Source organism: Hyperoodon ampullatus, assembly GCF_949752795.1.
Source record: "Hyperoodon ampullatus genome assembly, chromosome: 3".
Lineage (NCBI taxonomy): Eukaryota > Metazoa > Chordata > Mammalia > Artiodactyla > Ziphiidae > Hyperoodon > Hyperoodon ampullatus.
The window spans coordinates 15,815,689-15,841,017 of record NC_136916.1 but is presented as its reverse complement, the minus strand read 5'-3'; the positions used below and the strand labels follow the sequence as shown (position 1 = coordinate 15,841,017).

Below are 25,329 nucleotides of genomic sequence, written 5' to 3'. Positions count from 1 at the left end.
AGTAGTGATCCATTTTTTCCAAAACATATTACAATCATTTAGTTATATTTCAAAACAGCCTTGTAAATGAAGTCAGTTTTAACAACAATTTTAGTAATGGAAAATTTTGTATAGGAAAGTTAAAGGAAGTGATTAAGACCAGACTTTGAATCACTAAGCTCTATGAATTGACCTTAATTTGATGACTTTAGCTGCTATGCTTAGTTAACTATTAGCAATTAGCCTTCTCTCACCAAAACTGGAATTCATAGTCCTAAAACTATCTGGCATTTACATATATTCATCAAAATTTTTTGATCTCTCGATTTTGCATCAGACAACCTGAAAAAAATCTGGATTTTTTTTCCATTGATTCTTTGCCTGTTACTTAAGTTTTTTCTTGTATTTTTCAAAAACTTCAGGAGGAAATTATTTGTTTATCTTTGTTTAGCTTCATTACTTAAATTGGTTCAGCCTTCATTCCATCTCTCAACCTATCCCACACAATGTATGACTCTTCCCCCTTCTCTTTTTAAATACATCATATATATGGTTACTTGTCGGTAAATTTCAAGGAAGATTCAGCATTATCATTCTCCAGAGAGAACACTTGAAAACAGCAGATAGTCAATATTTGCCAATGCGTGCTATGCCCTGATAATATGTCTTGGTGGATTTATAGTCTTTGAAGCCATTTACACCTCCCTCAAGCTCAATTTTCTCATCTATACAAAGGAATCCTGGTCTCTAATCTCCCTGGGAATTGAGATGAGGGTAATATAAGATAATACATGTTAATGTTCTATAAAAATAAGGTATATATATTATCTAGTATGATATTAATTTCTCTTTTTTTGCAAATAATAATGGAATAGGAGTTTATTCTGCCTCAGATTTTACTCAAAACCCCCACGTGAATAAATGCTTAAATCATTCAACCAGATTTTCATACCAAAAACCTAAAAGCAGTCCTTGACCTCTCCCATGCTGGTTAACCACCTTTAATCTATCAGAAATTTCTGTGGCTCTGTCTTTAAAATACTTCCCGATTTCAGCCAGTGTTCCCCATCAACCCTGCTACCCTTCTAATGCCAATGGTAACAACTCACATGTGTCGATTACTCATTATGTTCCACGTGCTGCTTATTTAATACTCTTATTCCTGCTAGTCTGAACCTACTTCATCCCTAACTATAATAGCCTCCTAATGGGTTTCCCTTTAGGTATTCATGCTACTCTTTCCATGTGCCAGTCAAGGATTTTTTTAAAAATATTTGTTTCTGGGTGGTATTAATTATAGGCAAAAGCTGCCAGTGGCTTCCCATCTCAGGGTAAAGCCAAGGTCCTTACTGTGAACATAGAGCCCTCCTCCTGGCCCCCTCTAAATCCCCTCCCACAGCTCAGAACCATGCTCATTAGGTTCTAGCCATATGGCCTTCTTGACGACCCTCCATGACTCTAAGCTCTTTCCCACCATAGGACCTTGAACTTGTGATTCCCTCAGCCAACTTGCATGGCTTTCTCCTTCACTCTATTCTTTAAAGATGACAACAAACGACCACCCCCTCTTCCACCCACACTCCATTTACTATCATTCTCTCTATATGTGTGTTCCATCATTGTCTTTCTTCTCCAGTGTAGGAGAAACACCATAAGGACAAACACTGTCTTCCCCACTGCTATACTCCCTGTGCCAAAGCAACGTGCCTGGCACAGAGGAGGTGATTGTTAATTCTTTATTGTATAAAGGAATAAATGAAACAATGGCATGAAGACTCTTGTGATACTTTTGGTCTTAGTGAAAGCTTGTTATAAAGATTAATTCCCTTAGCTCCTTACCTTTAGCTTACTTCTTTTTTTTTATTTTCTTAATATGTTTATACTTTACAATAATGAAGACCTATGAGAGAAATTTCTTTACAACCTTGTGTGAGGGAATGCTGTGGTTCTCCTAAGCAAATATTGTGACTTTAATCTTACAGATACTGATTTTTTATAATTTCTTATGCCTCCCTTTTGTAATACTCTCAGAGTGCTGCTCTTGTAGCCCAATTATTATAACTCTGCAGGATGATTTTTGTGTTGTAAGCTTGTAACTAGATTCATTGTACTAGTTTCTCTTTATCTTCTGATTCCATCAGTTTACCCATTTGGCCACTTCAATTCTTACTGAAAAGAAATAAAATATTAAAATACTAATAGACGGGGCTTCCCTGGTGGCGCAGTGGTTGGGAGTCCACCTGCTGATGCAGGGGACGCGGGTTCGTGCCCCGATCCGAGAGGATCCCACATGCCGCAGAGCGGCTGGGACCATGAGCCATGGCCGCTGAGCCTGCGCGTCTGGAGCCTGTGCTCCACAGAGGGAGAGGCCACAGCAGTGAGAGGCCCGCGTACCGCAGAAAAAAAAACTAATAGAATGTACCTATAGCAACCTCTGAGATTCTGTTTATTCATTCTTTGCCATGTGTATCAGCTCATCAGGCTTTAAAGTAATAGACAAAATGACTTGCCCTCAATACAAGAGGCTGGGGTTGGCCGGATGAAATATTTGGTGATCCTAACCATTTTAGCTCCTTGATTTGTTTATTCTTACATTTTGTTGGAAGATTCTCCAACAAATCTGGAAGCAGTGCACTCAGGGCTCCCATGTTGATGATTGTTGCTGCCCATTCAGTGTTAAACAAGGGGCTTTGGATATTCTCTCTCTTATCATCCCCACACAAAGGAATGGAACAGTCATGCTATTCCTATTATGCTCTTGAGAGTCACTGGTGACACAGCAACCAAACTTCATGGCTCAAGTAGACATCTGAGATTAGGGCTTTTAGCCTTTCCCTGGAGCATATTGGATTGGAGTGGGTTAATCAGATTAGGTATTTGATAATATGAGGTACATTGTCTAGTCCAACACTGTAATAGATGTTCAGTGTACCAGAGGGGTGATTTTGATGATTACATGATTTATGCACAGCAAACACCTACCACAGAGCCAGACAGAATTAAATATTTGATAATTTGATCATTAGCCATTACAAACTGTTATTAATATGGTACTATTTTGTTTTGTACATGTGTGATAAATTTTAATAAATTTAGGAAATTTTTTCAGACACATACGATATGTATGTATATGTTATATATATTGCAAGGTTGATATGATAACATTGGAAATTGTACTTTAGCCTTCTTATCCTCAATTGCCACATTTGAAAATGGAGATAACATTTCTTACAATGTTGTTATGAATATTAGAGATAATATTCATAGCACAAAGCACAAAGCACAACATATAGGAGGTGATTAATAAATAGTAGTTATCATTATGATTAATTTTACCATTCACTTTAAAATTGATCTTCAGTCATTTTAACCATATTTTAATATATATATGCATATTCATGTCTGTAATACTTTCATATGTACATACACAAAATATATGCACATGTATATATGTAATATGTGTGAATTGTGCAACACATATGTAACATATATACACATATACATGCACACAGGTACATACACACAAATACTGAAAACTAGTTTTACCCGAGTTAGATGATATATATTTTAAGGAAAGGGAGCCTATATTTTAATCCTGTTTTAAAGGATTTTGCACTCTACTCACTACAAATGATGTATACTAAGTCAAAAATACATAAACCAAAACAAATTCAAACATAATATACTGCACAAATGGGAGTGGCATTTAGGCACACAAATACTGTGGATTTGTTTTGCTTCCTATTAATAGAATTTAGCTTAGATGTTCTGTTTTATTTTCCCCTTTGAATTAGTTAATTGTCTCAGTTTCATTACATAGAATTTTTATTAACCAGGTCAGCAGTGTTTACAAATGGAAATTGCTTTGTTATAGGATCAAATTGTATAAAGGTAGTATTAAATTGGGATTGTGACTATGATGAATTGTCTATAGACATAATAGGTAAATCTTTGCTTAAAGTATTAAAAAAATGTATATTTTGAACAAACTGAATAGCTACTGTCACTCTCCAAAACAAAAGGAAAAAAAAAAAACCCAGAAATGTTTATTTTCATCACAGCAAATAGGTCCAAGGTGATTGACTCTGTATAATAGCCTCAGTCTTGGTATCTCAAAGTTCATCAATCCAAACACAGCCCTATCCCTGTCATCCTTGTCCAACAACCAGAGTATCAACTCACCTTCCAGTCAACCATCTCCTAGGAGGCTCTCACTCACTCACTATATGCCCTCCTCCTTGCTTTATTCAGTTCATTCATACTCACTCATTCATTTTTTTGTTCAGCCAGCAAGTGTATAGTGAGTCCTTTGAAATACGTGCCAGTTTCTATCCCCTGTGGACCCTACTGATTAGCAGTGGAAAGAGTCATAATGCAAATAACCATGCAGACAAGTACAACAGGATGTTATTAAAGTCCTTTGAAGAAGAGCTGCCTGTTATGTAAAGAGGTTATAGTAGAGGGATTTGAACAATCAAGACTTCCTGCAGGAAGTAGAGATTGAGCTGAAATCTGCAAGATTTTCAAAGGGAGACTTCGGGAGGAAGGTGGTCCATCATGTATAAAGTGTCTGTAGCTGGTGGGGCTGGAAAAAGGCCAGTAGGTTTGTGGTGGGCAGTGGAGGGGGTGAGCATGATCAGAGAGAAGGCTGGAAAGGTGAGTAGCAAACAGACTTTGAGTTGATTCTCCATCACCTTAGCAAATTTGGTCTTTTCCCTAACTGTGATAGGTACCCATGAAAAGCTTTCAAGCAGGGTGGTGATCCAATTTGCATTTTGAAAACATCCCTGGACTTGCAACGTGGGATGTGAATTCCAGGAGGACCAGAATAGATGCAGAGCAATCAATTAGGAAGCTATTTCATTAGTCAAGGAGAGAGATGAGTATCCCTTGAGAGAAGTGGATGATTTAAGAGATATTTAGAAGGTAAAAGGAGAAACTGTTAGTGACTGATTGAACATGGGAAATAAGGGAGAAACAGGGCTCAAGGGGGACTACTGAATTTCTCCCAGGTTCTCTTTTATCACGACTCACTTTCCCTTTTTGCTCTACCTTTTGCAACTCATAAACTACCCTATATTTAGTATAGATCTTAGATATTTTCACAGGGCATTTCATTCCTTATATCTCCTTTTGAAAACTGAAATTTGGTTCTCCCTTAATTTCAACATTTCTTCCATAGCCATCTGGAGTGGAGGGTTCAGTCTTCCAATTCCCATAAACCATGGTGTCCAGAAAATTGTCAACATTCTTGGCACTCATTTCAGGTTAATACTCCTCAAAGGAGCTTCAGCCTTTGGATTTCCCAATTATAGTATAACTTTACTACGTCAACCCTTTCTTTAACCTGGGACAAGGCCCTGGCGTGTTCAGGCCTTTGTTCTAGCCTATTTCTGTTTAAAGTAAAACAAATATTTATTTCATTACACACACACACAGTATAACCAAAAAGGGGCATAGATTAAAAAGTCATTTTCTTCTGACTTCAGTCTTTATGTTTCTAATTCCAGAGGAATTGTTTATTGCTTATGTATCTTTCCAGAGACGTTCAATAAATACACCGGCACATGTGTATGTTGTGCCTGTGTATGTATTCCTCTTTTTCACTTTAAAAATCTTGTTGTTCATTTGTAGCCAAAGTAAATTTCAGGTGCATCAAAGGTTTAAAATCTTTTAAAAAATGAATCATATAACATATAGTTGTCATATAACACTAGAAAACATATGGAAGATTTTTATTTAATGTTGGATTGTCAAAAACCATTCAAGGAAGGATTGAAAAATTCGACTGCATAAAAGTACAAAATATAATTTTCCTAAGTGATTTTTATCTTGAGATTTAGCCCTAGGTCATACTTGTGGCTCTTGCTCTGTCTTATGGCAGCAGCTCCATTTGCGATGTCTTACATAAAAATAATTCTCTGTAAATATGCAAAACCTCTATTAGCTACACTGAAAGAAAACAAAGGATTATTATAGTTTACATTTCCTGACAGCAAAAATAATCCACTGGACTGTCTTCATGTCCCTTCTCTGATAGTTGAATTTAAGACTTGAGAAAATGATGGTGCTTAATGATTAAACTCATTACCTTACTAAATATGATACACTCAGAACTCAAGGTATGCAAATTGTTCACCACCAAGACGTTAGAAATTTTCTCCAAGTCAGAATTATTAAGAAACATTTATCTTTATAGGTTCCTTTGTATTTCTTATTTGTGTGCTCTTCTAATAGAATTAGGTGAATGTCAGCCTAACATTTCTTCGATGTAAAGTATTAAAAATGAGTCATTAAGAAGTTGAGAAATAAACTGTTCTTTCTGAAAATATCTTTTTGAATGAACATGAGTGGTAACTTTGTTAGTATAAATTTTGTCACGCTGATCAAGACAGTTAGAAAGTGCTCTTTGAGTATTTGGATTGCTACTATTTGGAATGAAGAAGATGGAGGCTGCAGGCACAATATTTTGGCTAATAGGCAGTTTGTTCCCAGTTGAGGGCTGAGCCTATGGCTAGTAAGCATTGCCCAGGGAACATGTAAGTATGGAATGCTGCTGTTCTAAACTAAAACCTCAGCAGTACTGCGGTCACAGTCAGTTGGAATCACGTTAGTTGCTTCTCCTTAAACCCTGGAGGCTTCTTTTCTGTTTAGACTTCCTTACATGCATTCCTCTTTTTCTTAATGCAAATCATGAATCCTCTACCTGTTTTGTTTTGTTTTGTTTTGTTTTGTCAGTTCTTTAAGGCTACCATGACCTGTTTTATGGAATTTCTTTCCCCGTATTCTCTCCTTCGTGCTAACATTAAAGGAGATCCCACAGCAACTGGGTATTTTCAAGTTTTTGCTGCAAGTTACTCTGGGAAAATATCAAGATGCTTAAAAAATAACAAATAGGAAGGGCTTTCAAATGTTTCAGCATCTCCCAAAGCACCTGGTCTGCCATGTTTTACCTACTGCAAAGACAATAACCAGAAGGGTTTTATTTTCTATCCTCATATCACCTAGAAGGCTTGGCTGCTCCACTGAACTCTCTTGCCACATAAATAGAATTACAAAGTGAGAAAAAGAAACGCAGCCCCTGACATTCAGGACCTGGCCTGGAACTGTCAGCTAGGCCTTGGGGTTGCTATGAGCTGGTGTTTCTCCTGTTTAATGTAAACAATTTCACAGAGTGTCAGCATCAGACAAAGCCATTCTGGTACCATGATGGAGCAATATGAAAACAAGATCACTCTGTGACTGTGCTTGAACACAGACAAAACATGGACATTGTTTCAGCAAAAAGAATGACCAAACATTCCGCTATCTTTACTTATATGAATGAAACCTGTTCCTAACCAATTATAACTTTAGCCTATTCTAGTCTTCCCTTTGTTATGTAAGAATTATTAAGATACCTGCTTCCTGACAGCACCCAGTTATCCCTGCTTCCTGACAGCACCCAATCTGGAGCAAAACTCCACTTTCTTGGAGCCTCCCCAAAATAATCTAACCAAAGCCCTAATCCTATAATAAGTCATTTCTAATACTCTCTTACTGAGCTGCCTTGTGGTTCCCGAGGGTATTTGTTCTCCATCGCTACAATGAGTAATAAACCCAACTTACTTTCAACTATAGATGTATGCCTTATAGTCCTTTGCTGGAGGGCAGTGGTACCAGAGAGAGAATGGGGCAAGACTGTATAGTATGTGTGGGCCACTTCAAGGATTGAGGTTTTTACTCTGAGTGAGATGGGGTGCCACTGGAAGATTTTACTTTTTTAACTTTCAAAATTTTATATTTCAAAAAATTTTGTAGTAGTTTCCAATTGAGAGAGACATTGCAAGAACTCTACAGAGAACTCAAACATATACTACATACAGATTCACAGATTATTATCAGTTTGCCCATTCATTTTGTATATAAACTTTCTTCTGAGTCATTTCAGAGTAAATTGCAGACATCATCATGTCCTTTTACCTCTAAATAATTCATAGTCTGTTTTCTAAAATAGAGGACAGTCACTTAATGTATAATGATTAAATCAGAAAATTTAATATGTATACAATATTATTATCCAATTTATAGGCCTCATTCAGACTTTACCAATTGCCCCCAAAATATCCTTTATGTAATTTTTGCTTTTTACCTGAATCATAGATGAACACATTGAGCACATCTATGATAACTGCTTTAACTTCTTTGAAAATTCCATCATTTCTGTCCTATCTATTTTTGCTTCTCTTGACTGATTTTTTCAGGATCCAATCAAGGATCATGCATTACGTTTAGTTTTTATGTATCTCTAGATTTCTTTAATCTATAACAATTACTCAGCCTTTCTTTGTCTTTTTTGACATTGATATCTTTGAGAAGTATAGGCCTTTTATTTTGTAGAATATCCCTCAATTCGTGTTTTTTGATTTCTCCTCATAATTAGATTCAGTTTATGCATTTTTGGGTGAAAATGACTTGTCAGCTTTTTTGGAAATTAGTTGGTCATATATTTGTGAGTCTATTTCTGAACTGTATATCCAGATCCACTAACCAATCTGTCTGTACATAAGTCAGTACCATACAGTGTTAATTTTTATAGCTTTATAGTGTATATAGAAACCAGGTACTGTAAGTCTGCCAACTTTTTAGCTAATGTAGGTGCTTTGCATTTCCATATACATTTTAGAATCATTTTGTTAATTTATACAAAATCCTACTGAAATTTTGATTGGGGTTATATTGAAATTATAGTTAAATTTGGAGAGAACTGAGTTCTTAACAATATTGAGTTTTATAATCCATAAAACTGATATGTATCTCCATCTATTTAGGGTCTCTTTTCCAATCAATATTTTGTAGTTATCAGTATAAAGGCCGGGCATGTATTTTGTTAAATTTATCCCTAGAACTTCATGTTTTGGGATGCCATTTTAAAGGATTTTTAAAAAAATTTCAGATTCCAGTTATTTATTTCTAGCATATGGAAATGTAACTGATTTTTGTATATTGATGACATGTAACCTTGCTAAACTTACTTGCTGGTACAAATAGCTTTTTTGTAGATTTTATAGAATTGTAGGTGAACACATTGAGCACATTTATGATAGCTGCTTTAACTTCTTTGATAATTGCATCATCTCTGTTTTATCTATATTTGCTTCTATTGACTGATTTTTCTCCTAGTTTTAGATCACGTTTTCCTACTTCCTCATATGCTCTTAATTTTTAATTTGATACTGGACATTGTGAATTCTACGTTGCTAAGTGCTGACGTTTGGTAAATTCCTTTAAAAAGCATTGAACTTTGTTCTAGAGACACTTAAGTTGCTTACAGTACAGTTTGGTCCATTTAAGTCTTGTTTTTGTAAAGACAGGGTTAAGATAGAAGTCAGCAAATTTTTATAGTCAATTTTTTTTTTTAACTTAAGGGAAACTTTATTTAGTCTTCTTTTTAAAGCAGTCTAGTTTAAAAACAAGTTGAAGGACTTCCCTGGTGGTGCAGTGGATAAGACTCTGTGCTCGTAGTGCAGGGGGCCTGGGTTCGATCCCTAGTCAGGGAACTAGATCCCACATACATGCAACTAAGGAGCCCATGTGTTGCAACTAAGGAGCTGATGAGCCGCAACTAAGGGGTCCTGGAGCCACAACTAAGGAGCCTGCCTGCTGCAACTAAGACTCAGTGCTACCAAATAAATAAATAAATATTAAAAGAAAAAAAAGATGAACAAGGTCTAAGAACCTAATGTATAACATGGTGACTATAGCTGATAACACTGTGTTGTATAATTAAAATTAATTTGCTAAGAGAGTTGAACTTAAGTATTCTTACAAAGAAACTTAAAATAACAATAAATAAATAAAAACAAGTTGAGGTTAAGAAAACAGTATGTTCAGAGAGTGAATATGTTCAGCTGTGCAGGTCATATGGTCCTGACTGAAACTACTCAACAACCATTTCAATGTGAAAATAACCATAGGTAATATCAATATATAAACAAGTGGGCATGGCTAAGTCCCAATAAAATGTTATTTACTTAAATAAGTGGTAGACCAGATTTGGTCCTGAGACTATAGTTCCAATCCATGGTCTAGAGACTACTTCCTGCTAGGGTCTCTTTGCTTGTTACTAAATTGTGCCCTTTCTGGATTTCCTACTGAATTCCCTGTTTATTCGCCAAGGACTCTCCACTCTGGCTGGCAGTAACTCAAAGATATCTGGTCTTCTGTAAATTCTGGTAATTTTTCAGCTTATATCTCCTAGTTATTGTTTTCTTAGAAGTTGTTCTCTGTCTCTCTTTGTGGATTTTACCCTGCAAACATGAAAATTAGAATTCAGCAGTGCCTTAAGCATATCTCTGGATCTCCTTCCCTACATACCTCCTGTTTCTCCACCACCCCTGCCTTGCAAATTCTATCTGTCTGAGACTCTGTCTTCTCAACTCACTGCAATCTCACTTTCTGCTGGGCTGACCATTTTGGAGCTACAGTCTAGAAAGTTCCTCCAAGAAGAAGTCTGGCATGATCCTATATAGGATTTGCCTTTTTTTCCCTTTCTCTAAGAGATCACAATCCTGTGCTTTCTGTTGTGCAGTGTCTGCGAACACTTGTTTCATAGATTTTTCCCAGGTTTCTAGTTGTTTATGGCTGGAGGATAATTTCATACCTTCTTACTCTTTCTTACTACGTGTGCTAAGAGCCAGAGTCCTCTCATTACTTATTTTGATGCTGAAATTTTTTCTGATTTGACCAGTAGTTCAACCTTTCATCATAATGATGTAATTTTTGGAGAGCTTCATTAATTTTTGGCACACATACAAAAAAATTCCCAGGCTCATCTTGGACTTTCTTTTCCTTAGCCCCACACAGACCATTTTCCCAAGAAGACCTAGTTCCTTGTAATGGGGAATAGTATTTAAATAACGTAGAGTTTGGGGCAGAGAAGTAACATTCAATTTATTTAAAATATCCCCATGTAAATATTTTTGTAAATATTTGTAATATTTTTATTGAAGTATAGTTGATGCATGATGTGTTAATTTCTGCCGTACAGCAAAGTGATTCAGTTATGTGTATATATATATATATATATATATATATATATATATATATACACACACACACACACACACATACACATTTTTTAATATTCTTTTCCATTATGGTTTATCATAGGATATTGAATATATTTCCCTGTGCCATACAATAGGACTTTGTTTTTTATCCATTCTATATATAATAGCTTATATCTGTTAACCTCAGCATGGTTCTTTATTGTTTAATGGACCATACAGGGCAAGGGTAGGGTGCAGAGATCAGGAAGGAAAGCACTGCAATACAATCACAAAAAAATGATTGTGGCTTGCACCAAAATAGTAACAGTAGAGGTAATGAGATATATTCTAATGGTAGGATTGACAATTGACAGAATTCACTGAAAGATTACATGTGAGTTATGAGATAAAATGTTGTATATATTATTATTACAGCTCCTAGAACTTGGGGCCATCCTCAATTACAAGATGGTCCGTCATCCAAAATTTGTTTCAGATATCAAGACTGATGACACCACATACACACCAAGATGGTTTGAAAATGTCTGTTACTTACATAATGAGGCTTTCTAGGAAATCAAGGTAGCTCCTAGGCATGTCCAAAAGTAGTTTTAGAGAACGAGGAAAGAAAACTGGGATAGAGTTTTATGGTGGTTAGGTGGTGGGACCTGGCTGAGGATTCCTGTGCACAGGTAGGGGCTTGCGTAGTTTGAATCTTCTACCAACAGGGGGAGCACCTGGACTTTCTTACCAGCTTTCCCAGATGTGGAACACAATGGGAAGTGCTCTCAGCAATCAAGTCATACATCAAAAAGTGGAGTCAGACTCTACCATACAGAGCTCCTTACAAGATATTTTTTCTCTGAATAACTGGAGTTGCCATTAATACAGATGAGAAAGAATGTTCAGTGAGAAAGTTTGGAGGGGAAGAATCAGAGTTTGAATTTAAGCATATTAAGTTTCAGATGTCTCTAAGGTTTACATGGGAGGTTTTTAACTTTTATAATTTGTTCTTTCTTACAAAATTAAACTTATCAACAGGATCACTGCCTAATTTAAACAATATTTTTTTCTGTAAAAATGAACACAGTTTCATAAGAGCCTTAATATCAGAATCATTTAAAGGTATACACCCTACTTTCAAGTAGCTGATTTCTTTGGACAAAACAACAGGCATGGAAAATAATTTAGAAATAGGTAAATAACATTAGTTGATAACTTCCCTTGATGTTTACCAAAAGTGTTTTTTGTTATTTTATGAATAGAATGCATTATAGCAGTGAAATTTTCTTTATTAACATGGAGGGCTTTCTGTTCAAAATTAATCTTGGGTAATATTCGAATTACTGTATTTTTAAATTATGCAGGTATTTATGTTTTAGATAGATAAAACTTAATCACTGTGACTACCTTAAAATACTAGCTATATTGATTGTGGAATATATCGGGCTCTATGTTTCCATTTAGAAACACGTCCAAATTATTTTCTTGTGTGTTTTAAAAGAATTAGATTTTAGCTTGATTCACTTGCTTTGGAGAAAAGCATCTTTAAAACCAGTAAATTTGTTTTTACTCCCCAAACAAATTAGAATTGACAGAATCAATACAAATATCAATTGTATAACATCAAATGATCTAGTAATTTCTCAGGTTCTCAACAGATCCATGAGAGATACTGCATCTAGTAGTCAACACCACCATTTCTGTCCTTTGGTGGTCTTGTGTTTGCGATAGTTGACCTATCACTGCTCTTCAAGTCAATGGATTTTTAAAAAATAATTCTGAAGACAACAGACCAGGGTCCAAATTGCATTTCTGCTCTTGAAAAATCAGCAAGTCATTTAACATCTATAATCCTCAGTTTTCTCATCTATAAATGAGAGGGTTATGTAAGTGATCTCCATTTCCATTAAATCTCAAAAATACTTTAATGTTACAATTCTGAGTCAAGCTCTGTAATTGAAACATCAAAGGTATTTTGTCTTAACCTCCAATCTGCTAGCTGAACTGGGCACCTAAATAAAAATAGTTTAATCCCACACTGCAAGAAAAGAAAATGGTAGCAATTAACCCAGACAAGAAAGTTTTGTTAGAGACAGAATGCATGGTTGAAACTTATTTTCAAAGGCTTTGCAAGTGTAAAGGCCATTTAATTAGGCAATCTTGAGTGTTCAGTCCAAGAAGAGTTTAGCACACAAAATGGCTAGGAGGCTTCAGAACACCAGCCTCCTCCCCAGTGGTTTCTACATGGCCTTCTATTCCTCTCCTGCCACTTCTTCTCTCTTAGCCATCTGTTATCTAAAATGTGAGACCGATCCAGAACATAAAAGCTTTTCTATGAGATTTTATCAGCAGGAGTTTCCGATTCCCAGAACACCTTCCATTAAATCCCTGAATCACTTCCTACTTCTAATGCACACCAATCCTCAATCTTCAGACACTCTGCCTCAGGCCATGGAAGCTACCAACTAAAAATGAAGTAGAAAGTGGTATTACCAGCTCCCCTAACTGGCAGACAAGGAAGATGGGAAGGAAAAAACTTTCAGATTCTATAGTGTCACAAAGCAAATGTGAAGCTGATGCCCAAGCTGGATCTCAGAACAGCTTTTCCTGCTGAAATATTGTCACCCATGGTGGTTATGTTCTATTGTAATATTGGAGCAGGACAATAGTAATACCTTGACTGTGCATATTGAACTGGTTTATCATTTCCAAAACACTTTCGCTCATTCATTTATTTAACTAATATTTACTGATTGCCTGTGAAGGGCCAGCCACTGTTCTAGGCACTGGTGATATAAACAAGTCTCTCTAATTAGCTTAACTTCTCTAGTTTTCACTATTTTTCTTTCTCTTTAGATAGGGACACTAAAGCTCATCAAGTGTATGATCCAAGTCGCATAACTGATAAGTATCAGAATCAATTTAAACTCAGTTGTTCAAAAGCACTGCTCTTTATCTTAAACTTTGTGGAAAGGTCTTTATGTTTGACATTGCTTTGTCGGGAAATTGCTCCTAAAATTCCAAACAACTGACAAATAAATGTTTTGGAGAGGCAAAATCTGTTGGAAAGTTGGATATTACTTGTATATTAACGTCCCTGCTTCTGAGGAAGTATCATATATGTTTGGCTTCTGGTAAATGTTGGAGTGCAAGGATGCTGATGGAATGTACTTTCAAATACCCTGTAATATATAAACTCTTATTACCCTAAAGATTTTGTTTCAGGATAAAAAATGGAAAGCCTCACTTTGGCTTTTATATTTTTTGAGTATAGCTTACAGGAAGTGCTGTATTTGAGGAGAATTGGGGTACTTTCCTAGATCAATAAATTGATGCTTAATTTTTTTTTTTCATTTTGAATGATGCTTGTGAGTGAACTATAGACCAGAACCTAGAGGGGATTAGGAGAGAGAGAGGTAGGGGTCAGATGCCCCAAACTCCTAAGGACACCATGTTTCTTTACATATTAAAGGGAATCTACTCTTACTACCTTTTAACCTCACTAATGTGTTAGGAGTGTTTCCTCATCCTTTCTTTGTTTTCTGTTTTTTAGGTAACTGTCCATATGGTTATCAGGAATGTCAGAATGGCAAATGTTATAAACCAGAGCAAAGCTGTAATTTTGTAGACGACTGTGGAGATTATACTGATGAAAATGACTGCGGTAGCTCCTGTACTTTTGAAAAAGGCTGGTGTGGTTGGCAAAACTCTTTGGCTGAAAACTTTGATTGGGTATTGGGGGTTGGCTCTCCTCAAAGCCTAAGACCTCCCAGAGACCACACACTTGGAAATGAAAATGGTAGGTTATTAGGTTGTTCCAGTCACTCTAATCACATTCACAGTGCGCATCACGTTATCTTCCCTGAGAGCATCTGGAGAGACCACCGTGGTGCCAGGGCAACTGAGTCGAACGTTTAACAAGTGTATTTGTCTCCCGGGACTGCATAACAGACTGCCACAGACTGGGTGGTGTAAACAGCAGACGTTTATTGTCTCACAGTTTTGGAGGCTAGAAATCTGAAATCAAGGTGTCAGTAGGGCTAGTTACTTTTGAGGTCCTTGAAGGAGAATCATCTGTTCCATGCCTCTCACCTAGCTTCTGGTAGCTTCAGGCACTACTTGGCTTGTAGGTGGTACACTCCTTTTGTCTTTGCATTGTCTTCCCTCTATGCATGTCTATCTCTGTGACTAAATTTCCCCTTTTTATTATAACAGTCTTACTAGACTAGGGCCCACCCTCATGACTTTATTTTAACTTGATCATCAGCACAGACCCTATTTCCTAATAAAGTCACAGTCACAGGGACTAGAATTAGGACTTTCACATCTTAGGGGGGACACCATTTAACATATAACAGTGAGTAATTAAAATTGAATATTACTTTGATAATTGTAGATAGATGATAATATATGCCGCTCTCAGGTACCTTTCCTAAATGACACATACTTGTAATCAGTAACTGTGAATTCTGCCACTCATGTGATCATTAGAGATTCATTTAACTTTTCAGATTCTCAAACTTCTCATCTGTCCAATGGAGATAATAGAATTTGCCCTGTGTACCGAACAGGGATTGTTAAGATCAAATGAGATGATCTGTATGAAGGGGAAAGCAGTTAGAAAGCTGTAGAGGCGTGCAGTTGTAGCTGTAAGATCATCTATGTGAAGGGTGCTAGGTATGGCTCATTTTTACAGTGAGCTGAGGTCAGGTCTCAGATTCATTGGTCAAGGGGCAAAAGACATTAGGAGAATAAAGAAGGGATCCTGAATTCCTGGATGCTACAGAGTAGGAAATATTGACATTTCACAGGCCTGTGATAAAACAAAGCTCTCCAAGCCAGAGCAACCATGACAAAGAAAGGTAGGTGTAAGTTTCATTCAAACACTCAGCTATACATACATAAAATGTTTTGAATATTTGGATACACAAGCAGAAAACTCAATATCTTTCCTTGTGTGTTGTATATTAAAATCCTTAGCCTTTCATTTATGTACTCAACGGATGACTGAATTTTCGAAAGTATGTCATATCCCTCTATTTGTATTTCATAGACAGTCTTTGCATTGTTTTACAATAACTGGAGAGTTGGGGAGTCCATGAAATAATTTGTGTAACTACCTTGTTGAGTCCATGGCATAAATATCCTGGCAGATCAGTTAATCTGCATACCGTGAAGTACTTTGCTAAAACAGAGACAGTTGGATATTGTTCTGTCAGTGAACCAGAGGCAACACTATTAGATTTCCTTTCTCTTTCAAGCAGAAATACCTTTGACAGTTCAGATCATAGAAATGTAATTCAAAACCCAAAGATGGAAAAGCTAACATAATCCCCTCAATGTCATTTTTGCGTTATCTGAATCCCATCTTGTTCCCAGGGCACTTCTTGTATCTGGAGGCTACTCCGGTGGGCCTTCGGTGCGAAGAAGCACACCTCAAGAGTGGTCTGTGGCAAGAAGCCAGCACTGCCTGCACCATGAGCTTCTGGTATTTTATATCCACAAAAGCCACAGGATCCATTCAGGTCCTCATTAAGGTAAGATCTTCTCCTGCAATGCCTCTGAGCTTAGTGAAGTTTCCTAGAGACAGCACATGGCCAAAAGGAGATTATCACAACTCTGCTTACCTGGTCCTGGGAAGCCTCCTCCCATCAGAGGGAGCTGCTACTTGTGGTTCAGATACTCTGTGGAGTTTGGTAAACTGGGCGTGGGAACCAGCTTTGAGCCCAGCATTGTACCCTCTGGTTATGACTGAATTCCAGAGACTCCTTTTAGGGTAACAATTAGTCTAAGACACACAAGTCTAGGTATTTCTTTCCCAGTCCTTCTCAGTAAAAGAAACTAGATTATTTGTACATCTGAAAGGAGAACAGATATCCATTTTAACTCATATATGAGCAATCATTAAGGGAATTAATATTAGACATTCTGCTTCTAAGCACACACCGTGCAAAGGACAGAACCGATCAGGAGAATGATGAAGGTATGATTACATTTAACTGCTTATTAACTATGACACAGTAATGCATTTTCTTACTGTGGGTTAATTAGATGTTTCTGTCAGGGCTTTAATTTCGTTTAACAGAGTGACAGTGTTCAGGGACCAAAATACCAAAGTATACATTAATATTAATGAAACGTGGTTCATATACCTTTACTCTTTGGCAAGCTATAACAGCAGCAAAAAGGAGATAAGTGTGTGTGTGCGTGTGTATGTGTGTGTGTGTGTGCGCACACGTGTGTTCATTTCAAGAATCTCGTTAGAATTCCAAGAAAGCTTACTCTAAAACCATGCTCTAGAGGCCATTGCTGTTTTATCACACATGGGCTTCGGTGAAGTGCCCTGACACTGATAGAAAATGCCTGACCAGAATACCAAAGGCCTCATATATCTGAATAGCTAATGCTTCATAGTTCATGTTTTATCTAAAACCTGAGTTAACTTTATATTTTAGGACTCTTCTATAATAATGCAGAAAAGCCTGCCTAATAAAATACATGCAGCAATACCACAGTGATTTATTCTTATATTTAAATATGAAAACTTACTGAAATGTATGTAAGGCTTCAAGTTCTTGTAAGAGTATTTTGCCAGTACTCTATTGAATGTGATACTGGATTATATGGTCTGTACTGCTCAATAACAAAAATTCAATTGAGTAAATTTAAAGATCAAATTGTTTTATTGAACGATTCATGAATTGGACAGCATCCCATGTAGCAAATAAATAGAAAGGAGCCCTGTCAAGTTGTGGAAAAGGAGAGGTTTGTAAAGGCAGAAAGGGGGCAGAAAAAGGAAGTTACTAGCAAAAAAATGCATTGCTTCAGGGAAGGTTGCCCTTCTGAGGAGGATGGAAGGGTTCTGTTGGGCAGATTACTTTCCTAGTGCTGACTGGTTATGATTACAGTCCTGAAGGAACTTGAAACTTCAGTTAGGTTAAGTGTTAAGTGTTAGTTTCCTGTCATGGGGCTTAGCACAAGTGACTCCATTTTGAGTCTCTTTTCTCTTTTTTCAACAGTACCATGTGAAGGACTTGGTACACTGGATTTTGCTTTTATTATTTGTTTCACTCATATTTACATTTCTCCTCTCTTATAGCAATAAATTTTATATTACTACAAAATGTAAAATTAAACTATTTTGAGATATAAGTCTTCCTATCAAGTCACGTTGAGCTCCCATGTTTCCTCCAATTGATTCCTATGGACATTTAACAGCATCTTTAGAGACCCGTTTTCCTACTGTATTAAAAAAATATATATATATATGCCTATTATTATTCAGTGACATTTATTACAAAGGAGAGAAACTTTTCATAATATACATTGATTTTATATTCATGAATTTTAGGTCAATTGTTTCATTTTTGGTAATTAACAATACATATTTCTGATCATCATTACAAAGTACTTCTTAGGCTTCTCTCTGTGTGGAACCATGCTGGATTTTTACCTTGCTCATTAGTTGGAAATTGTCCTAGCCAGATGGCAAACACAGTAGGGTCAGGGATGCTACCTTTTCTTTCTTTCTTTATTCCTCATCTTTTAAAATGTTCCCAATCTATACATATGTTGCCCCTGGCCCAGTTTCCTCTGCCTTTCCTCAGGAATGCCTCCTTCTGTGTTCCCCTCTTCCCTCCATACCAAGTCCAACACAATCTGGTAGATTCAGCCTTTCACAAAACATTCCTTGACTGCTATTGCCCACCATGATTATTCCTTTTTTTCTGAGTGTCCCTCACAACTCCAGAAATTCTTCCTGCTCACTGGCTGTTCATTTATATTTATTCTATTTCAATAGATACATTATAAAATATTTAAGGCAAAGCCTTGAGGCTTTAGTCCTTATGTCTCTCAGCTCTTCAAAGAAGGGACTGCTGGATGAAGGGATTGAAAGAGGGGAGTAGTTCCCTCCCAGAGCCCAGTGCTGGGCTCAGGACACCCCTTGTTTGAGATAATCCTTGTGCAGGAATGGCTGTTATGCATTACATGCACTACATTAAAGTCTAATCTGGAGAATCTGAAATCTAGGTCTGAAATATATACATGCAATCAGATACAAAAGGCATGTAACCACTGACCAATAATTTAATGACAATCTAGTTTTAAAGGGTAGTATCGATTACAGATCACAACCAGAATAATACATACTGAGAGTTACATTTACCAACACACACTATTTCATGTAATTCCTAGCACAACCCTCTGAGGTAAATAAAGTGAGCCCCATTTTACTAAAGAGGGTCCCATAGAAATAACTAACCATCCTATAGCCACATAGCCAGTCAGTGACAGATGGGAGTTCGAATCCAGGTATGTTTACATCCCAAACTTATGTGTTCACCGCTCACCCTTATCCCCAGTGTTCCTCACTGATTAGACTGAGTTTTCTACTCTTCATAATGAAATAGAGACTCTGTTTTACTGAGATCTATGTTCATTGCACAGGATCATTTTTTAAGAGGAAAAATGAATAATAATTCTTATAATGGATATGTGTGATTCTTAAACTATCCTGTTATAAAGGAGTGAATTCAGGGAAACCCCAGCAAGGCAAAGCTACTGCTTTAGAAAACACTCAGTAAAGAGCAGTACTATTTTACATATTGTCTATATTGTATTTTCCCTCTATATTTCTTGCTTTCAGTCACGTGAACACTTTTCACTAAAGAGATGTAATTAAATCAAATGTAATCTTTGCGTCTTAAAGTGATTGGTGAATTCTGAGAAGGTGGAAAGAGCATCTTATTGAGAAATTAACCTTAATTTTTTTCTTTCCTTGCAGTTTACTTTAGTTATAAATGTAAAGCACACACAATAAAATGAAGTAGCTACAGTTTTTCAAGAGAAATTACTTTTTAAAATACAATAGTTTGCTTTTTTTTTTTTTTTTTAATGAGAAAAAAGAGTCCACCAGGTAGAAGGATTATTAGCTATCCCTCACTGCTTGGGCCAAGCCACTTTGTAAGTGGGATTTAGTCCATGGGAATTGCCTGTGATCCCTGCCATTCCACTGTGTTCATTTAATGGGTGAGTCAGTCAAAACTCAGATGGGCTAAGTAGGAAGTCCAAGGTTATAAGTAAGTGGATGAGCTAGGACTTGAACTCAGGTATTATAAAAATTAAGATTAGAATGTTACACAATCTGATTTCTGTCTATGAGAGAAGATTGAAAGTTGATAATCTAAATTAAAATACATGGATCATATCTTTTTCTGAATGTAGTAATAATCCATTTTTAGAATAGTATGTTTGTTCTTGATAACATCTATCATTTTTACCTACCATTTAACTCATTTACATTCAGTATTAAATTTTGCATTAAATTTAAATATATTACTTTTCAAACCATCTAAGATTTAAAAGAAAATATGAAACAAATGTTCAGGGGTAGAGTAAGAGTTCCACAACATAAAAATTAACTTGTTTTTACAATTATATTTAATTTTACAGATTTTTCTGGTCACTTGTTTTCTGATGGGGTTAACTAATTATGAGTAATATGTCGATTTTAATATGCTAAAAAGAATTTTGGGGGAATTTTAAAATTTACTTGTGTTTGATAAAGTGTTTTCATAGGTAAAAAGTCTATCTAGTCTCATCACGAAACAAAAGACCTTTGCATCTTTTCAACTAGCCATGTGAATAAAATGCAGGAACACCTGCTACCTGAAGGACATTATTGTGTTTTAGAAATACTCCATCTTTGATAAACTGTTCATGTTTTAATCAGGATGACTTGCATGCTGTAGGGAATTTGAATCTATTTGACTGAAGGCATTCAGGACTATCCATTATGCCATCATGATAGAAAACATAATATATTCAAGCCAGAAATGGAGAAAAATAATGTATTTCAGGAGAGCCCTCCTGATTATAGCAACCTAGTTATGATGCAAGAACGTAATTAAATTAGCTTATTGCTTTATCTTGCTTAGTGATTCAGAGAATTTTAGAGCTGGTGGGGTCCTTCAAAATATGTTTAAACTCTTCATTTTGCAGATGAAGGAATTAAGATTATGAGGTTGTATTTCTTGTCCCAGCTCATACGGTATTTTAAGAAAAAAGTTAAGATATAAATCCAATTTTTCTAACTTCTTATTCAGAGCTCTTACATACTTCCTGGAAATTCAATATGGAAATACAGATTTTGTTTAATAGGCAGTGGAAAATGTCAGATCAACAAAGGAAAGGCCAGATTCCTTTGCCTACTTAGAAGCCTGGAAGTTCTGGTTCTGTTTTACCCTCAACCTAGCAAACAATGAGCATCAGTTGGGTTTAAGAGTCAACTGAAAAAAGTGGGCATTCTCCATCCATCCTAACCCACCACTACCCTGTCCCCGTCACACACACTCACCACAGTCCTAATGTGAGAAGGTTTACAACTAATTGCTAATACTAACGTGCCTAAGAGTATGTCAGACAGATTTTTATATTTAGGCATCTTTTGATCTCTTCAGCCTACTGAATATCTGATGCTATTTTAGTCACATTGTTGGGATTTTATTCATTATTTCAGAGTAATGGATGTGGAGGATATGGCTAGAGAGGATACATGGAAGCTGGATAGAGAAAATCGATTTTTCAAAGACTGTCACGTGCATTGGGGGCTGTAAATCCATTAAACTGAACTTTAGTACCAGAACTTTATTTGCTTTTCTGGAATTGTTTCAGCACATTAACAATTCAATCTGCGTAGATTGGGGGCTACTATATTAGTGACCTTGACCAAATCAAGGGAGAAAAGATCTTTGCATTTCAAGCTATAGCCTTGCAAGAGATCAACACACCCAGAGTTTTATTAATTAGTTGCCACAAGATCACAATGCCATGATTTTTGTAAAATAAATGTTCCTTAGAGAACATGGCAATGTTTATTCCAGGTTTATTTTTGACTAAGTGAGATTTTTCTAAACTTCTCACTTCTTCCTTTACCTCCTAGTGCTGCCCACTAGGACTCACAGGCAGCCAGTGGAGTCCCTTCTATTAAGATTTCTATTAAGATGCTAACAATTTAGTTAAATTGATCCCAGAGTTTTACTTTTCAAGAGACTCATATGGTCAGCTCTAAAGATTGTTCTCACTACTATTACTGCTGTTTCACTTCCCTTTCTATTCCCACTACTGCTACTGCTCTTGTGACAAGCCTCTAGTTACTGACTGATTTCTTTTTATTAATTGAAGTATAGTTGATTTACAGTGTTATATAAGTTTCAGGTGTACAACAGAGTGATTCAATATTTTTATAGGTTATACTCCATTAAAAGCTATTATAAAATATAGGTTATTTTCACTATGCTGTACATTTCATCCATGTATCTCATTTATTTTATGCCTGGTACTTTTTACCTCTTAATCCCTTCTTCTATCTTGCCCCTCACCCCACCCCTCTCCCCACCCCTCTCCCCACTAGTAACCACCAGTTTGTTCTCTGTATCTATGAGTCTGTTTCTGTTTTGTTATATTCATTCGTTTTATTTTTCATGTTCCACATATAAATGAAAACATACAGTATTTGTCTTTCTCTAACTTATTTCACGTAGCATAATATTCTCTAGGTCCGTCCACGTTGTTGCAAATGGCAAAATTTCATTTGTTTATTAATGGCTGAGTAATATTTCTTTATATATATATGTATGTATACGTATATATACATACATATATATATATATACATACACCACATCTTCTTTATCCATTCATCTGTCAATTGACACTTAGGTTACTTCCATATCGTGGCCAATTTCTTTTTTCTATACAATGTGCTAAGTCTTTTTTTACACATAGTAATTCACTTAATCTTCAGAGTAAATCTGTAAGGTAGATATTTTGTCCTAATTTAACAGACCATGAAATTGAGACCCAGGTCACATAAATATTAAGTGGTATCATCAGGATTAAAGCCAATTCTAACTCCAAAATCCATGTTCTAAACCACTGCACTCAACTTCTGCTGTTAGATTTTAAAACATTCTCATACTCAGGAGGCAAATATATTACTGTTCATCAAAGTTTTCCAGTGGCTCTGAGATAATACAAATTAGAGATTTCCATCTCTGCATATTAATAAATCCATAGGCCTGTCCCCACACATGTAGAGAGGGGAGGGGATTACTTTGTGTTTAGCAGCTTCTGTAGTTTTGTTTGTTTTTTAACAGCTTGTCAACATCTAGTAATAATAACCGTATTTATCTAAATCACTCTACCTCATATCTAAATAATTCAAAATTTTCAAAATCATGTTTAATAGTTACATTTTAATGTTGGTGAGGAAAGAATGAATTAGAAGCAATGTAATTTGATTTTTATAAGAACAAAACTCGCTATATGAAAGCTCTTAATTTTTATTCAAACACGAAATCATTAAAAGTGTTGCAAACATCTATTCTTTCAGAATCTTCCCCCCCCTACCTCTCTCTCTTTCTCTCTGTTTTCTAGTATGATCAAACTTGATAACTATTTTTCCCTCTTTGAAAACTGAGACCTCTAAATTAAAAGCAGAAATCTTCAAGATCAGGAGCTCTTAATCAATAGTCTGTGTATGTGTTTGTGTGTGTTACAGACTTCTTTGGCAGTCTGATGAACTTCTGAATTACTTCTCAGCATACTGTTATAAATGCATAAAATACTAGAATTACAAAGAAACAAGTTAAATTAATACTAAATATTAAAATATTTTTTAAAATCCAAAATTGCGACTTAGTAAACTTGCGTTAAATGACAAAATCTAGCAGAGGATGAAATAACTGCTACTATTTCAAAGGGTGATAAGCATAAGTGATATTTTTGAGATAATCATGGCACTTTAAAGTGATATTAAAATATTTGTTATTATTATTGGTGAGAAAGTCACAGGTACTATTAATACTTATGATTTGTTGCCTGTATTCACAATTGAAGAAAATACCAAATTTTAGTTGAAGTTAGTAAAAATAAAGATGTATTTCCCTCATCCATGTTCCAACCCTCTTGAAAACCAATATTCTGTATATAAGGGGTCTTGAGAATTTTTTATTTTCTAAGGGTATCTACCTTATATGTTCAGTGTTTACATTTATAATCAACATACCTTATCTGAGTAGGAACTTTCTGCATGGAAAAGCAACTCCAGTTCCCAATAATTGAAACATAAAGGCATTGAAACATAAACATAAAATGAAGATAACATTCAATCTGAACCAAGTTCAGAGCAGGGTAGTTTTAAATGGGCTTTGGTGCTGCCACAGCAAAGAGCTGTTTCAGCCGCTCGTTATCAGGCTCACAGCCAGGTAGAGTCAGCAACTTCTAAACTGACTGCTGATGGATTAAAATATTGCGAGATTTGTCACCCAGATTCAGGAGTGCCTTTTCAAATGTCGTAAGTAGTCATGCTATTGACTTTCTGTGTAATATAAGATCTGGGAGAAGAAAGGGAAGAAAAACAATATTGTAACTTACCTCATTTTTAAATTTAACTTTAATTTTTTAATTAATTTTAAGGTATAATTGGCCAGTAGCTTCACTTGCTTACTCCTTATCTGCCGACAGAATCTTCATAGGTGCGATTGTTGTATATGGACTGCCCTATGTAGGAATCCCGAGGGCAGGTTAATTTCCTTTCAACTTTTGCTTACTTCCCGATAATATTTGCATCTTAACTGTTTGAAACCAATTTACCATGGCAAAACATTCCTTTTCATTTTATTTCATTTGGGGGAGTGAGGGCAGTGCCTGAAAAATTAATAGTCTTCAGCACATGATAGTAACTCTTGCTGGAACTCATAAGTTCTCATCAATTAATTTTTAACGCCTGCTCAGTTAATTTTCTTTGGAGTTTGCAACACACGCTTCTACTAAAATTGGTTAGAATTGCTTATCTCTGGGCTGACTGCTGTAACTGAATCACATGCCTGACTCAGAGGCTGCTACAAGGTTGGTGATATGTTTTACCAATTATAGATCACAGAATTGGAGTAGAGAAAAACCCTATGATTCACCCTTGTATGTATTATCAAAATGAACATGAAAATCCTAATAATGTTGGCAATCTTATCTCTATAAGAGATGAATAGGTAGCACATGCCTATCTGTAATCTCTGGTGAATTTTAGTTACAACAAATGTTTAAAACCTATTTTTAACAATGAAGAAATATTTAATTTACTTTTTCCAGATTGGTGCATCTCTCCACATCTTTTAAAGAAGTCAGGAATATTTTCTAATGATCTGTAAATTGTGTCAGCAAAGCAGTGTAGCAAATTCTGCTGTGATCCTACCTCTGTGGATCCCATTATGCGAGAGATGTAAATAAAGGAAAGCTGGGCAGTTTGGATGTACTGT

The 25,329-nt window shown here is 35.9% G+C and overlaps 1 protein-coding gene across 1 annotated transcript in view; it reads left to right on the top strand.

Moving 5' to 3' along the window:
* Nucleotides 1-25,329, top strand: part of MALRD1 (MAM and LDL receptor class A domain containing 1) — a gene marked incomplete at both ends in the record, with an annotated part of 583,874 nt that overhangs the window by 293,256 nt on the left and 265,289 nt on the right. Inside the window, 2 exons of the mRNA XM_079699366.1 lie at nt 14,566-14,811; nt 16,392-16,549. Of these exons, the coding sequence (XP_079555492.1) occupies nt 14,566-14,811; nt 16,392-16,549 (404 nt within the window). The remainder of the gene's footprint in view (nt 1-14,565; nt 14,812-16,391; nt 16,550-25,329) is intronic.